At 39.6% G+C, this 16123-nt stretch overlaps 1 protein-coding gene across 1 annotated transcript; it reads left to right on the top strand.

Annotated features, from left to right (window-relative positions):
* Window positions 1-1294: 1294 nt before the first annotated feature.
* Window positions 1295-15011, top strand: LOC124646575 (E3 ubiquitin-protein ligase UPL6-like). The gene is made up of 26 exons (XM_047186680.1): window positions 1295-1470; window positions 2234-2331; window positions 2409-2533; window positions 3142-3253; window positions 3732-3912; window positions 4512-4694; window positions 4909-5091; window positions 6023-6092; window positions 7362-7480; window positions 7576-7880; window positions 8040-8136; window positions 8279-8422; window positions 8992-9078; window positions 9158-9244; window positions 9332-9472; window positions 9582-9707; window positions 9909-10007; window positions 10825-10892; window positions 11624-11690; window positions 12070-12240; window positions 12325-12414; window positions 12687-12767; window positions 13870-13943; window positions 14279-14350; window positions 14435-14524; window positions 14645-15011. Exons 1-26 carry the CDS (start codon window positions 1312-1314, stop codon window positions 14709-14711), a joined length of 3096 nt encoding a protein of 1031 aa, XP_047042636.1. The 5' UTR covers window positions 1295-1311; the 3' UTR covers window positions 14712-15011.
* Window positions 15012-16123: the final 1112 nt, after the last annotated feature.

Below are 16123 nucleotides of genomic sequence, written 5' to 3' on the forward strand. Positions count from 1 at the left end.
ACAACATATTAAATGTACTATAATGAGATGTATTTTAATGTTAGCTCTAACGATCAATATTTAATCGTCTCTCAAATTATGCGGTGTTAAAATTTATTTAGAAACATGTGAATAATAGATGGCATATATGATACAAAGGGAAAAAAAATGTTTTCTCCTCACTTCCAAGAGACCATCTCTTCGTAAGTGAAGCCATGCTCTCCTTTTCAATCTCTCTTTTCCAAAGCAACAACTACCCGGTGTGGCTTTGCCACGTGATATGGCCCTTGTACTTGCCTAACATATGCCTTGTTGCATTTTGCATATGATGTGGAGTACTACGAGAAAACTACCTATTTTTTTGCGAATAACTACCTTATCAACAACCTTGGAGCCTATCACCATTGAAGCACCGTTGCACATTGTTGACCAACCAACACCCTTCCCACCGTCCCTAAAGAATACGATAGTCAACTTCGAAGTCATAGCTTGCACCACCGAAGCAAGGAAAAGGACTTGCGGATTGTCGACCACTATCATCTCGAAGGCTAGTCTTAGGAACCCTATTTGGCCTGACCTAAAGGACCTAATGACAGAGCTAGGACTAGCCACCCACGGTTCGCATTGATGTCATGCACTAGTATTTATGAGGCCAATTGTGTTGTATTCACGGTTCATACGATTCCTCTGAGCTTATTGTCACTGCTATGAATGACAACATGACTGAAACATTACTCTCGACACTGCCACCGTTAGAACACCGCCACTCAAAACCCAAACCCTAATATGTGCACACTCGAGTAAGGACCTATTGGTGAAGTAATAACAATGTAAGAAGAAGGAACACAACACCCACCGGCGAGGCGGCGACGACACGAGGGACTTGGTCCCCAACTTCACCATGGCCTCCTTTGACCCGAGGGACGGGAGCTCCTCCACGTCAGCACGCATCACGCGTGGACGCCCACGTCACTGCCTGCGCGGGTTTGCACTACGATCGACGGGGGCAGAACCGTCATACGGAAATATCACCCACCCCCTCTCTTCTCCTCCCAGGCCCGATACGAGACCGCACCCATCTCCTTTCCCCTCTCGACTCGCAGCTTCCGAACTCGGTCGCTGCTCCGCATCCATCCCCTTCCGGCCTTCCCCCTCCCCTCCTCGCAAACCCTAGACCCCCGATCGAGCCGAGCCCCATTCCGGTACGCCCCGATCGGCCTCGCATCCCCTTCCGACGCGATTTTCTTGCGGATTTTTCCTGATTTTTTTCCCTCTTTTCTTTTCCTGGGGTGGTGGTGTCCAGCAGGCGGGCGGGCGGCCGGAGCCGGCAGGATGTTCTTCTCCGGCGACCCGACCTCGCGGAAGCGGGTCGACATGGGCGGCCGGAGCAACAAGGAGCGCGACCGCCAGGTGCTGCTCGAGCAGACGCGCGAGGAGCGGCGCCGCCGCCTGGCGATGCGCCTACAGAACTCATCCGCCACCAAGATCCAGGTATGTCCGTGCGGGTGGTCGGTGACTCGTGATCGCGACCCGGGGTCATCCTGGGGGTTGCCACTTAGCGCCCCTAAACTGGCGCTGTTTCGAGGGAGGGTTTATTTATGCGTGCGCCAGTGTGTTTACAGTTTATTATACCTGAGATCCAGACTCTGAGCATTCTGGCCTAGCGGTATTTCACTCCGTGTCACCAGATAAGAGAGCTTTTCAGCATTGTTGCAAGTTTTAGGTTGAATAGTTCTACTCCAAGAATTACACCATCAGTGTTTTCTGCTTGTGTGAAGTTTTAGGTTGAATAATTCTCCAGCACGATAGGGTCTGTCGGAAGAGTAAATGTAGTTGAAGGAATTTATTTTCGCATGATGCGGCAGGACACGGGGGAGTTCAGGTTGCGTAGGCTGGTCGAGGAACTATAGCGATTCCTATTGGTTTTTGGGTGTGACGAGGCAAATTAATCGAGTGTTTAGGTTTGTATGCACGTGCGTTTCTACTGGGATCAAGGGGGTGTTAAAAGCTTAGAAGCTTTAATGGTTCCACTTTTTGGTTTGTCGGGTGTTACGAGGCGTGCGTGGGAAAAAGTTCACGCGTCTCGTTTCGCCTCAATGGACCATGGCATATCCGACGACCTATCATTCTATTAAACCGCCATCCTGTTTCTCGCCACAAGCTATTGCGTCCAGAATCGCTTCCAGCTTCCCGTCTATGCGCCTATATGCATACTCATGTTCCCGAATGGAATTTGACTAATTGTGAGCTGCAGAAATGCTTCAGAGGGAAGAGGGCATTCGAACTGGCGCGCTCCGAAGTTCGAGAAAACTTCTGCTCTACTTTTGGGGAGCACTGCCAGAGGGTAGATAGGTAAGCATTACAACTAAAGATGAAGTTCAGTCTTTTCTTGTGTTTCTCTCTCTGACCAGCTTGTGGCACTGAATCAGGAACTGCTTCAGCGCTAATTCTGACTTTCTTCGTCAACTGCTCTTCTTCTTCAATGCAAGTAAAGACGATGATATTGCTATACTTTCTCAAGTCTGCAACTTACTTCTGCAGTATGTTAAAAATGGTACGTATCAGTCTACTGTTTACCAGTGTCGCTATTCTTTCCACTGTATGCTAAGTTTGATCCTAGTGTTATTGGGGTATTAATCTTCCTTCTATATAATATCCACCAGATATGCCTTTATGTCATTCCGTTTAGCGTGTTTCCATCCCTGTATCACATCTGCCATACTGGTAATCTTATTCTCAATTTAGAGCCTTTATTCATGGACCTAGTTACAACTGCCTGTTCTCCTAGGTGCAAACAGCTACTTCTTCGTTAGTATGCTTCATGAGTGGTATTCCACTAATGCCAATAACTTGAACAAAAAAATATGCCAAGAAATTTATTCTCTGTAAACTCTTGATATTGTTGATTCATTATGAACTTCCTAGGCATTATTAGACATGTTTAGGTACTCCCTCCGATCCATATTAATTGTCCCTAATATGGATGTATCTAGACACATTTGATTTCTAGATACATCTACACTAGCGACAAGTTCGGAGGGAATAGTATAATGTTTTTTATTGACTTGTATTCTATTTGTGTCCAGCCTCATCGACATGATATTCATTTTCACCACTTTTATGACATTAGCTGTATTCATCATTTTTTCCTTTCGGTTGTAGGAGATGCCGTAAGCCTCTTCGCTGGTTTAAATTACTCCTCAGTGGAACCTCTTGTGATACATAGGGTAAAAAAACTCGCACTCATCTGTGTGTATGCAGTCCATCAGAAGAGGTGAGTTCAAATATTGATAGCTAATATTTCGAATATTCTTCTTTATCTGTTCTTACTAATCACATGATTCAAAAATACATTTATTCATCCTAAGTGGACTGAATACCCTATGAAGTTCTATTTCTTCGTGCTACTAAGTTTCAGTTGAAATAGAATGAATTTCTATAATGGAACACGTGAATCTGGTCTTATGATTTCTGCTCAAGATCAGCTTGTGCCGAGTGAACTTTTGTTAATGGAACATGCAGTTACCATCTCACTAGGGGGTGCCCTACATCTTAATTTGATTTAAGTTTTGCTGTGTGTATCGATATAGTTGCTTTATTGATATTGCCTTCTCAGTTGATATTTTATCGTCTGCTTCTTTTTCTTGCTGAACTTATGCAGCCAATGTACATGCTCCAGCTGGTGCTATTTTTCTATCATTATTGATGAAATGAATAACATTGTATTTTCCTTTTTTATTTTGTTTTGATAGGTATGATTGGAGTAACCAACTTTTGATGTCAGTGGAAAGCACAGAAATGCCCTTTGTCCGATTATTAGAAGCTGTGACTTGTTTGTTAAATCCTAAACTACCGTGGATTTGCAAAGTTGTTGGGTATCTTCAGCACAAAAGGATCTATTGCTTATTTCGGGGGATTATTATTGCAGTACCGGTATGTTCTATTTCTATAGTAAGGTTGTTTATTTGTTGTTACCATTGTCTCTACTCTTTTAGTTGACTCTTTGACCAAATATATTATCCACAAATAATTCTACTTTCACTTGAGGATATGTGGCTGTATTAGTTTAGTTCCTTTAACAGTCAAAATAGTGCCAGACACTTCGGATTTCTTTATTACTCACGACTATCTTTATATTACATCCTACTACCAGGTTTTGTATGCCACCTAAACAAAATAATATTCTCCTTGACAACGTTAGCTATACTCATCTTATTATTAAGATTCTGAAGGCAATAGCACGGCAATGAATTCTTGAATACAAATATCAGAACTTCTGAAATTTTAGTTTTTATTTTAGTTGTATATTGGTGTATCAAGCATAAAAAGTTGATGTTCCAATAATAGCAGGTACTATCGAGTTTGTTTTGATTAGCATCTGTTGGTAGGTAGTGTGGGATTGTCTAGTGCAGTGACCTTGCTCCGAGTATTTAGTTGTTTGGTGGAAGAAGCATTGAATTGATCACTATGACCACAGTTAATCTTCAATGATTTGCTATGTGATGTTTTTGATGGATCTGATCATTATTCAGCAAAATGCAAGAAATTTGGAGCACCACCATAATACATCTGCGCTGGAGCAAGCTCTCATGCTTGTTGCTTCGCATGTTGGCGATGATCCATGCTGCTGTCCAATTGTCGATCCAAGATGGAGTTTTTCCTCGCAACTTCTATCCATTCCTTTTCTCTGGCATCGTTTGCCGCACTTCAAGAAGGTGAGCTGTTTCCATAATTTCTTGTTTGACTAATTGTACTCATGGCTGGCGAAAATATGAACTGCATATTATTTACCTTTTGTCATCTGAAACATAATGTCTGAGAATACAATTTTTTATATTATGAATTGAACCATTTCTCCATTTAAAATTTGTTTGAATTTATTTTGAGGAATGTGTATATTTGACTGTTTCTACTGCTTATTTACTTCAGGTTTTCGCTGCTAATGGGCTCAGCAAATATTATATCCATCAGATAGCTTGCTATTTGCCTAGTCGTGCTGATGTTCTTCCAAAGGATATATCAGTTAATCATCCAGGATATGCTTGTGTTCTAGCAAATGTACTTGAAGCTGCAACCTGGATTTTGGCTGAACCAATGTTCGCTTCTGATAGAGTAGGTGTTCTTCTACCTTTCAAGTTACTACATCAATTTCTTATCTACTGGATATCTGGCAATATTGCACAAGGCTGGAAATGCACGAAAATACAATAATCAGGGAAAAGACCTATCTGGTTTCTGTACCCAAAAACATTCATTGCAAGCCCATTTGCTCCCAGAAAAGAGCTTTGTTAGGTCTCTTTTCTTATTCAATTCCAGCATTGGGAAGTTAGGCCCCATCATTTGTTTTGGCGCATTTTGTCTATCCTTGTCCAGCTTTTGAGCTGGGTTGAGAAGGTTGGGTTGGTATCCAAATCTATTTGGTATATAGCAGTTTTTTTTGCACAACAAATCCTCTGCTAATTATGGTTCTTCTTGGGTATCATTTATGGGACTATGGTGCATGTGTGTACACACATTTTGCATTGCATACATATTTTTTCTCTACATATTCACTTATCATCCTACAACTGGGATTGATGTGAAATGCAAAAAATGCGAGGTGAGAAATTGTTTACGTCAAAAAATGCGGCAAGATGTATTATGTTCCTTGTATGTGCCCTCATGTTCAATATTCTTCTATATTTGTTGTGTTGGCTCTCTTGAGTTATATGATCTCAACAGAGAGAAAAAGTGTATTTATTTGTGAGGTTCACAAGCAAATGTGTTGTTCTTCTTGTGATGCTAAACATGTATGCATATGTTGATATATGGTTGACTTCATATCTGATTTCTGAAATCACCTTGGTCATGCAAATAGCTGAATTATGCATGTATTACTATATTGTTGACTTGTTATCATATATGTAATATTCTTGGTTGTGGAAATAGCTCTCTTTTTTTCCATTTTCTATTGGATGTCCTTTTGTGGATTATTTAAAGATTGATGCCACTTTAATAATTGTGAGTGATAGTATCATTTTTGTATGTTTTTTTTCTATTCCAGGCAGCTGACATCATTGCTGTTTCTACGTCATTGCTGGATGCGTTGCCAATGATCACATCCCCTACTGAAAGTAAGTTACTTGCCAGTAAATGAACAATCTTCTATCTTTTGGCAGTCTAGCTTGCTAGTGTTTATGTAGCATTTTGTGTTGTAATTCATTTGCATAGGTTCTTGTCACATAATGAATGCTTGCAAACTCCACATTCCATTTACCTGAAAAACATCGGAAAAAACAAATTTGGTGCTTTGAAGTTGTCATGGTTTTATGATTTAATGTGTGCAGAAAAAGTCATAATATACTACTCCCTCCGGTCCATGATAAGTACCAACTTTACACTAAATTTCTGACACTTATTATGGATCGGAGGGAGTGTATTAAGTTGAAATTTGAACACCTTAAATAGGTGAACACTGCAGTGTTCTGGAACAGGGCTAGCTAAGGGGAATCTTAGGCTGAGTAAAAGGAGGCTTGGTGCTTACCATTACAACACTGTTTAATATGTTGGTGTGAATGGGAAGTATAAATATGCAGACTTGGTCTCTGTCCTTTGATGAGTTGATCCTTTTTGCAGCCTACACGCTTGAAATTGATACATCAGGTCTATGTTTCACTGTTGTACGAGTGTCTGTATTATTCCAGTTATTAAAAAGTAAAGCCATAAATAGGGTTGATTTTTTTATTTTGTATACTTGTTACAAAATAGTGTTGTCCATAGGTAGAGCATCAATATACTTGCAACATATTACTTACTCTGTTTTACTATATTTTTCCGTGGCTCACTGTACACACAGGCCAAGAAAACACTTATGACTAAATCTAAGAAAAATCTTAGTTGAAACGACCGGCATAAGCCTGTTTAATGACGTACTACAAGCATTTCATGAATTCTGAAGTATTGAAGTAGGGCGAGAGAGTGCAACACCGCTAGAAGCCTAGAAATACATTGCTAAATCCTGATTCTGTAAATGTACAGACATTTTGAAACATAGTTTTCGAAGCCCATGGAAAAGTATAGCTAACTGGTGGGATTAACGATTGTGATCTGATGTGCATTAATGAACAATGGAACTCATATGCACCATATATACATTCACACCGTTAGAAATTAGACCCTATAAGAGCACACACCACATTGAGCTGGACCTGAATTTTCAAGAATTTGAAGACACATGTCACAAGTACACAAATGTTCGACACAGCTCTAAATTAGCAGTATTGTGGTGCCCCTTTGCGGCTTAAGATTCATTCCTACTAGGCGTCTCGTTAACTTGCATATCTCTTTCAGTCTTTCTGTGATAGAGACTTATGCATGCTGTATTTTTCTTAAACTACGAATAGGAGCAGATGAGGACGATGACATGCCCATGGACGTTGATGTTAAAGGTGGTCTTGATATTGATTTGCAAAAACAGATAACTGCAGCATTTGATTCAAATACACGATTACTCGATCATTTGGTATGCTGAACAGCCATACAGAAGTTATTCACTGTCAAGATTATTGGGTTCCATATTTTGCTTTCTCCTATTTGACTTTAGACTGTCATGCATAGGTGAATGCACTGTTCAGAGGCACATTAAGCACAAACTATTCTGATCTATCTGGACCATCAGATGCTGAAGTGGAAGCTGTAGGGTCCATTTGTGCTTTCCTTCATGTCATGTTCAACACACTGCCTCTAGATGTAACTATGACTGTGCTGGCCTACCGTACCGAAATTGTTCCTGCACTATGGAATTTTATAAAGCGATGCCATGTAAACCAAAGATGGCCATATTTTTCCAAGAATATCTCTCCATTGCCTGCAGATGCTCCTGGTTGGCTACTGCCAGTGTCCGTATTCTGTCCCATATACAAGTAAGACGTCTATTTCAAATTGGCACAAACTGTTGCTGCTTAATTCTTTTTTAATTTAATTGTTGTGTTTTTTTTGTCAATGAATCGAACTGTGGACAAATTTTCATATCTTTTCTCAGAACACATGTTATCAATGCTTTGTATTTTACCCTGTATTAGGTACATGTTAAAGATTGTTGATAACGAGGAATTCTATGAACAAGAGAAACCTCTTTCACTTAAGGATTTGAAGTCCCTGATTCTCATTTTAAAGCAGGTACACACAAAACAATACCATCAATGTGTTATTATTAGTCATCCACTCTGTTGAATTTATAATTACTTGAAACATCAGAGCTGTTGCTGGGATATACTCATGTTTGGTATTACATTGATATGAATTCAACTTCAATCTGCAGGCTTTATGGCAACTTCTTTGGATTATTCCTTCACACACCTCTTCTACTCAGAAGCCATTACCTAATCCTTTAGGCCTTAAGAAAATGTCGATTGATAATCTCAAGAGCCGGGCTAGGACTGGGTTATCTGAGTTACTCATACAGGTAGATATCCTGCCTTGATATATCATGTTACTGTTTGTTATATCTAGTGATTTTGATTTTCAATTTATGTATATTAGCGCCTTGAACTCTAATGGTTGTATTGAGGTGTGCAGAAAATGCCATTGATACTGTAGTTCACTATTCATTAGATTCTGGGGTACTTTTGGGATTCTGGAGGACTTTTGGGAAGATTATTCATTATTATTGTTGGTTAGGAACTTAGTATAACCTTAAGAAATTGTTCTTCCTTTCTCTTCTTCATCTAAAATTGCAGTCCTTTGCATAGTCAGTCCTTGGTTTTTGAGCTGCATGGTTACTATATGAACATTGGTTTTTCTCTTTATCAAACACAACTAATTTCTTTCTTTCTTTGTTTATTATAAACACAACCATTTCTAGTTTATATTCCAGATTGTTTGATACAAATTATGTGAATTGGTTTTGATGGACAATGTAGCTGATTAACATCGCACTGTTCTGTTAACTATTTGCCAGAAGTGGTTGCTACTTTATTTATTGTTCCATGGAGAAAGTTAGTAATGTGAACTAAATTCTGTACCTAATTGCAGTTACAAGACTGGAACAACCGACTCCCATTCACTTCCGATAGTGATTTCTATTCCCAAGAAGCAACAAGCGAAAATTTTGTCTCTCAGGTAGTAGCTATGTGCTGCTTGAATTACTAATACATATTTCAGAAGAACATCTCTTTAACACCCTTTACATGCTTTTCAGGCAATACTTGGCAACACTCGAGCATCAGAGATTATAAAGCTTGCCCCCTTTTTGGCGCCTTTTACCATCAGAGTCAAGATATTTACTGTATGTCATTATTTATTAGTTGTACAAAGTCGAATACGACTGGTGCATCTTTCAGGATAATATCTTACTTTTATTTTTTTTCCATAGTCACAATTGGCAAATTCTAAACAATCAACGACGTCCCATTCTTCCTTGACAAGACACCGGTTCAAGATAAGAAGAAGTCGACTTCTGGAAGATGCTTTTGACCAGCTAAGCTTGCTCTCTGAAGAAGATCTTAAAGGACCAGTATGATGACAATATCTTTCATCTTTACTCCTTGGTTGTTTAAGACATATTCTCCTAATATACAGGAAACCAGTGTTCTGACTTTTCAATGAAACCTTGATGCTTGTAGATTCGAGTATCATTTGTTAATGAGCATGGTGTGGAAGAAGCTGGAATTGATGGAGGCGGAATTTTCAAAGATTTCATGGAAAATATCACTCGTGCTGCGTTTGATGTGCAGTATGGCTTGTTCAAGGTATCTGCTCTTTTATTCTTTAGTCACAGAATCACAATCTTTACTAATGTGCGAGTAGACTTTATGTTCATTAATTTGTGGGAATATGCTGGTAGCTTTGTATACACTTGCTAAGAACTGGCAGAAATTCTATAAGGAGTTCTTTTGCTTATCTCAGTTACGTTACTTCACATTTTTTGTATCCTGTTTTTTTCTCTGTAGGAAACGGTCGATCATCTTTTGTACCCCAACCCTGGATCGGGATTGGTTCACGAACAGCATCTGCAGTATTTCCATTTTCTTGGAAGTCTCCTCGGGAAGGTGCTTTGATTGTATATATTTTCTTTGCCTTTTCTTAGCAGATGTTCAACCTGTTAGAGCTTGTTCTAGAACTTGTATATCTGATTTTCTGACATTTTCCGAAGGCATGCAAGTATCTTGATGCCAATTTCCCAGTATTTCCTGAACTTTTGTCCTATATTGGAGGCATGTCGTGCTTTTTTTCTTATGGAAATGTATATTGAGCTTGAAATTATTAGTGTCATCTCTATTCTTGAGGTTGCTGTATGGTAGCTAGCAGTGATGTAACATGTGTTTAAGATCAGATGGCTGTTCCAGTGATATGTGCGTATTCGAGTACTTGACTGATAGAAAGAACATAATGAGTATTCCTGATCTTGTTATCATGAATTTTGTTTTGTAGAATAGTTTAGGTTCAATATCTGTAAACATCTTCATGGCATTCTTGTATACACACTCGCACATTCTGAATCGGTGACATGCTGCGCTGTTGCCCTAGAGTGATCTGTCTGTGTTGATCAATTGTATTATTGGCATCATATGTCACTGGGGTTCTGTTGAACTGTTTGGTCATCCACAATTTTATACTTGGAACTAAAGTTGTTTTTTGAGTTTGGGCACATGCCTGTAGATTGTACTAAAACGGCATACAAAAAAGGCATAGATATGCTAATTGTGTCCATCAGTGCAAAGTTGCTGATTATTCTTCATTAGTCGTACTAATTTTGTAACTTCTTTTGTTCCTAAGCTCTATCATGGCAATCACATAAGTTATACGTTTTTCTGTAACTATATGGGTATCATATCATCTGACATGTGCTTTATTCATGTCTTTCAGGCGATGTATGAGGGAATACTTGTTGACTTGCCATTTGCTACCTTCTTCTTGAGCAAGCTGAAAGAGAAGTATATCTCTCCCTCCTTCTCCCTTAAGCAAGTTGCAACAAATTACTTGTGATTCTGTTGACCTGGATTATGGTTCATTTGTTACGAGATATGGTTCAGAACTTGCCAGCATGGATTAAATTTGCTTCTAGCCTTCTAGGTAAATTAGTTCGAATATAGGAGTGGGTTGGGCCCTTGCAGCGTTGTGGATTTTGTTGTTAACTACAATTAAGTTAAACATAGTATGGTTGGGCATACTATGAGACAATTTTACCTTCTACAAATCTGTTAATATATTATGATGTCACATATACAATTCCATTATGCTCGATATGTAATGTTGCAGGTGGGATGGGCCTACCCAGCAATCCCGCGTCCCGTCCCGCCAGAAAAATATGTTAATCCCGTTTGTACCATCCTGCTGGGAGCCTGCCGAAAACAGCGCCAGCTCCCACTAATCCCTTTTGCACCGCGTACGAGGCATGTAAAAGTCAGTAGTTAGAGGCAGTTGCGTCTACGACTTTGTCTGCTAATTCCAGCGAGTACGTGCAGCTAACACGTGACGAATTAATTGCCGGGAACCATGAGACCCACTTCTCCCAATTCCTAATATCCCTAAAATCCTGTTTAGTCCCGGCGGGATTAGTCTGGCGGGAGCGGGATATCCCGTGTCCGCGCCGTTTGCATCATTATCTATATGATTTATTTTTAATGAGTTTAACATCCACATCTCCCTTTTTGCCACCAATCAGGTCCAACTTCTTGAATGATCTGCCTTCACTGGATCCAGAGTTGTATCGACATCTTCTGTTTTTGAAGGTTTGATCCTATTTACATCAATGTGTGAAGAAGAAAATAGTTATTGATAGGTTTAGAAGCTAATATTTTTCTAAATGTTGTGTGCAGTTGAGCTGGTGAGATGAAGTGTTTATCTAATAGTATCAGTTTTGTCAAATGTGGCATATGAAACTATCATAAGTTTAATATTTAAGATAAAATACCAATTACCAAGTTAATATATGACCCATGAAAAAAGTCTTCTTTAATTGTGAGATTGCAATCCAGATTTCCAGAGGGTATTGTTTCTTTGTAGCATGTCATTATATAGCTATATGAGGACCCACTATCTTTATGAAGTATCTTTTTCATCTGATGTTCATTTTGCCACGCTCTGATCACTTTCCGTTCCTATGCTCAGCATTACCAAGGCGACCTCTCAGATTTGGAGCTGTACTTTGTTATTCTGAATAATGAATATGGCGAACAATCAGAAGAAGAGCTGCTTCCTGGTGGGAGAGAGATGCGTGTTACTAATCAGAATGTTATTATGTTTATCCACCTTGTTGCTAACCATCGATTAAACTATCAGGTATGCTATGAGTTCAGTCATTTACTGCTTGTCATGTAGTATTGTAACGTTTTGATACGTAATTTGCTTTTCTTCTGATTACAGATTCGTGGACAAAGTAGACATTTTTTAAGAGGTTTTCAACAACTTGTACCGAAGGAATGGATCGATATGTTCAATGAACATGAAATTCAGGTACTTTGACTTACATAGTTTACATAAATATTACAAATTGAGAAATTTAGTTCCACTACCTCTTTTTCAAAATGTGTATATTAAGTTAATGCATTGTGACTTTTTGTCTTATTTTGATGTTTTCCATGTGGTTAAGACTAATATGTTACTATGTTTTATGTATTACTGTATTGCATCATGCTGTGCATGTTTATTGTTGTCAAAGGACACTTATACCTAGCATTACCATTTCTTACTTTTCTCACTTTCTCTTGCGTATTTTGCTCTGGCAGCTTCTCATATCTGGTTCCGTGGAAAGTTTGGACATTGATGACTTGCGTTTGAACACCAACTATTCCGGAGGTTATCATCCGGTATGTTTGCTTTGTTATGTAGGAAAGGCCATCATTTCAATAATGCAGCTAGCTATTATATAGTAATTGATACTTGTGGCTGGTTATCCTTCACTACTTAATAGATGCACTCATGTGGGCTACCCCATAGTTTTTAACAATTGAAAGTTGTGGTATGAGAGCAGTCTTGCTTTATATTTTATAAAAAAGCTATATGGTATGTTGATGCTTTTTTTTTACGGCCGCTGATGTTATGATTTTGCAAAAGGGTTTATCTCCGATCTTACGATAGTAAGGACTTCGGCAATTTGGCGAGGCCATGTCTGAGACTTACCTAGATATGTCATGTTGGTGTATATTGATGTTTGAGGACTGTTAGAAGAGTTACAGGAGCTAGATTGGATCTACAAACAAGGTCTTGTGTGGCAAGAGTTGAGCTATCTTGAATGGCCTGGTGGGCACCCGGGTCTTTATAGTGGGTATCTCCTTGGTACCCAGTACCCACTATAAAACTACCAATCATCTTTATCTTTTCCGAGCATATCTACCTACAATGTCTATGTGCGGGCTTCGTACGCTATACCTACTTGATAGTTTTACGCTACTTCCACAATAGGTGGTCATGAGAGCCAGCACTCTCCCACTCAATTTTTTCTCGTTTGTTTGCTTGCACTGCGACAAAGGATTAAAATGTGCTTTTGCTGAATAGCAGGCATGCTCAAACCAAGTCAATCCTGCAAGCATGAGCTACTGGAGTGCTAGAAACAAATATAGTTCTTTGAAGTTTAGAACATACCTTTTCTTACAGTGTTTTATGAGTTAATTTTACAAACCACAAGGCAATGTTAGTGGACTGCAGGACTTGGCATGCCCTAGGATCAATCTCAGTGATGGATCAGCTTGAAATATTAACGTCAATTTAAATACAAAAACTAGCTAGTTCAGGCAATGTCCCTGCTTAATAATAATTTATATACATACTGCGAATATTTATATTGGCCAGTTCCAGAGGTACAAGTATTGAATCATGTGTTTTTATGTTTATATATTTATGTTATTATTTTGAATGGTGAATTATTTTGCATCTTCCTACTTTAGAGAAGGATTTATGGTTTTCTTTCAGGACCATGAGATCATTGATATGCTCTGGGAGGTTTTAAAGAGCTTCAGTTCAGATAATCAGAAAAAGTTTCTCAAGTATGTTACTCTCCTTTTTTGTGGCACGCGTATTAGTTTTTGTAGAAATTGACTGCCTCTCCTATTCCTCTTCTACTTGTGGGCTGTTGTGCTAACTGTAATAGTTTTGGTCTTGTTAAACCTAGAGGAATAAATAGATAACATACTAAGTTATGCTGACAGGAGCTTGAATGTTTAGATTCATCTATTTCCTTGAGACTTCTTGGTTTACACATGTTTTCCTTTTTTTGCATGATGCACAAGCTTGAGCTGTGATTAGTTGAAACATACTTAATCCTTTATATCAAATCAATGCTTCTCTTAATCTCATTATATGGATGACGATAAATTCATAGGTTTGTGACTGGATGTTCTCGTGGGCCACTCCTTGGATTTGAGTACCTTGATCCAAAATTTTGCATTCAAAGGTTCGATTCACCTGTATATACATGGTTCGAGTTTCACATCTTGTTCTGTTGGGTATTTTGATCTTAAGCTTCTTTTGGATACAGAGCTGGTGTCCCTGGTGTGGAGGAGCATGGAGACCGGTTGCCCACCTCAGCTACTTGCATGAACCTTCTTAAGCTCCCTCCTTACAAAACGTCAGTAAACCATAATAACCACATTTCTACATCTGGCCAAACCAGGAGTTCCTTTACATTTTATCTGTTTGCTAATTCATTTCAGCAGGACTAACAGATTCCCTTGTTCATGTTGAACAGCAAGGAGCAGTTGCAAACCAAACTGTTGTACGCGATAAATTCAGAAGCCGGTTTCGACCTGAGCTAATTGCCTTGTGGATTCAAACATTGTGCACAGTGTAGATAGTTGCTAGATAATAGCTTAAAAGGCACTCAGGGCCGAAGAACCGACCATTCAGGCCAAATTGGAAGCCCCATAAACAGAAATCATAGGTTTCTTAGAGTGTCTTGGAGGAAATCAAGGGGAGGCACCTGCAGTAGTTGCTGATAGATAGAACTATGACCACAGGGCGGTAAAAGCAAGCAAATGCGGATGCTGTTGTAAGCAGCCAAGAACATGTACATATGTATTTTATTCGTTGTGGTTGAAGTTCCCTGAACATTTTCATTTGGATGCCTGTAGGGCAATGTTGACTTGTTGACCAGGGGAATTAGCAATAGCATCCTGAACTGCTGGAGGTATAGCAGGACTAGGTGGGGCGCTACAGGTTGCTGGTTCACTTGTGGAAGTGACGCAACAAATAATCTGTCAAAGTTTGCTTGGACACCGGAAATCCAAGGATTCTTGCTTATCAGCTTCACAATGTTTCTGCAGTTTTGCACATCTAGTTGCATTGATTCTATCTCCAACGTTCCTGTCAGCTGAAGCTGAATCTGATGTTTTTGCCACGGAAATTTCAGAGGGTTTTTACAAGAAGCAAAGAGCTACCTTCACCAACTAAACAACGAGACCACACAGCGACAGGAGGAATTTTACGCTCGAACTCAACCGTAGTGATCTTGCTGAGTAACCAGCTCCCAACCAGAGCTGCACCCGATTTATGCCTCCACTGGGTAGCCATCGCTGTAAGTGAATGATTTTTGAGAGATTACAAGGTCACTCTTGTAGATCTATCGTGCCGCTGAGACGATTCACAAGCTCTTGATACCAATTGGTAGATATTGATAGCGAAGTTCAGTAAGACTAAAAGATTAAAGTTTCAGACTTCGATTACTCTACTTTAAGAGGAATGTTTAAGCTTGCTCTGTCTAGGTGGAAGACGGCGATTAGGGATTCAACCTACTACAATAATTGATGCACTGCTACCATAACTTAGACCACCTGTAGTTATGCCTCCAGTGGGCCCTCCCAATTGTACCGTCGGACGTGCCGGACTAAAAGCATGCCTTGTTAGGGCTCGTGGCCCCAATAACGTCATTCCATCCAACGTGGCCACACGAATGGCAACCGGCTAGTCTAGCTTTTATGTGGTGCATTCAACTTTCCCCTTTTACCCCCTCCCATTTTATTTCTTCGCCTGCCGCTCCCATACTTGCTCATCCCACATCACTGATGCACACTGTTCATCCTCGTCGCGATGGTGCTGAAAGTGCCGAAGACAATGGGGCCAAAGGGGATGTCTTTTGTCAAGCCTCCCAAGAAGCCGATGTCACAGAGGATGTTAGATGAGGGCGCAAGAGATATTGTATTCGGCAGAAGTTCTCCATGGCGGAATGCCG

The sequence above is a fragment of the Lolium rigidum genome, chromosome 4 (genome assembly GCF_022539505.1).
Source record: "Lolium rigidum isolate FL_2022 chromosome 4, APGP_CSIRO_Lrig_0.1, whole genome shotgun sequence".
NCBI lineage: Eukaryota > Viridiplantae > Streptophyta > Magnoliopsida > Poales > Poaceae > Lolium > Lolium rigidum.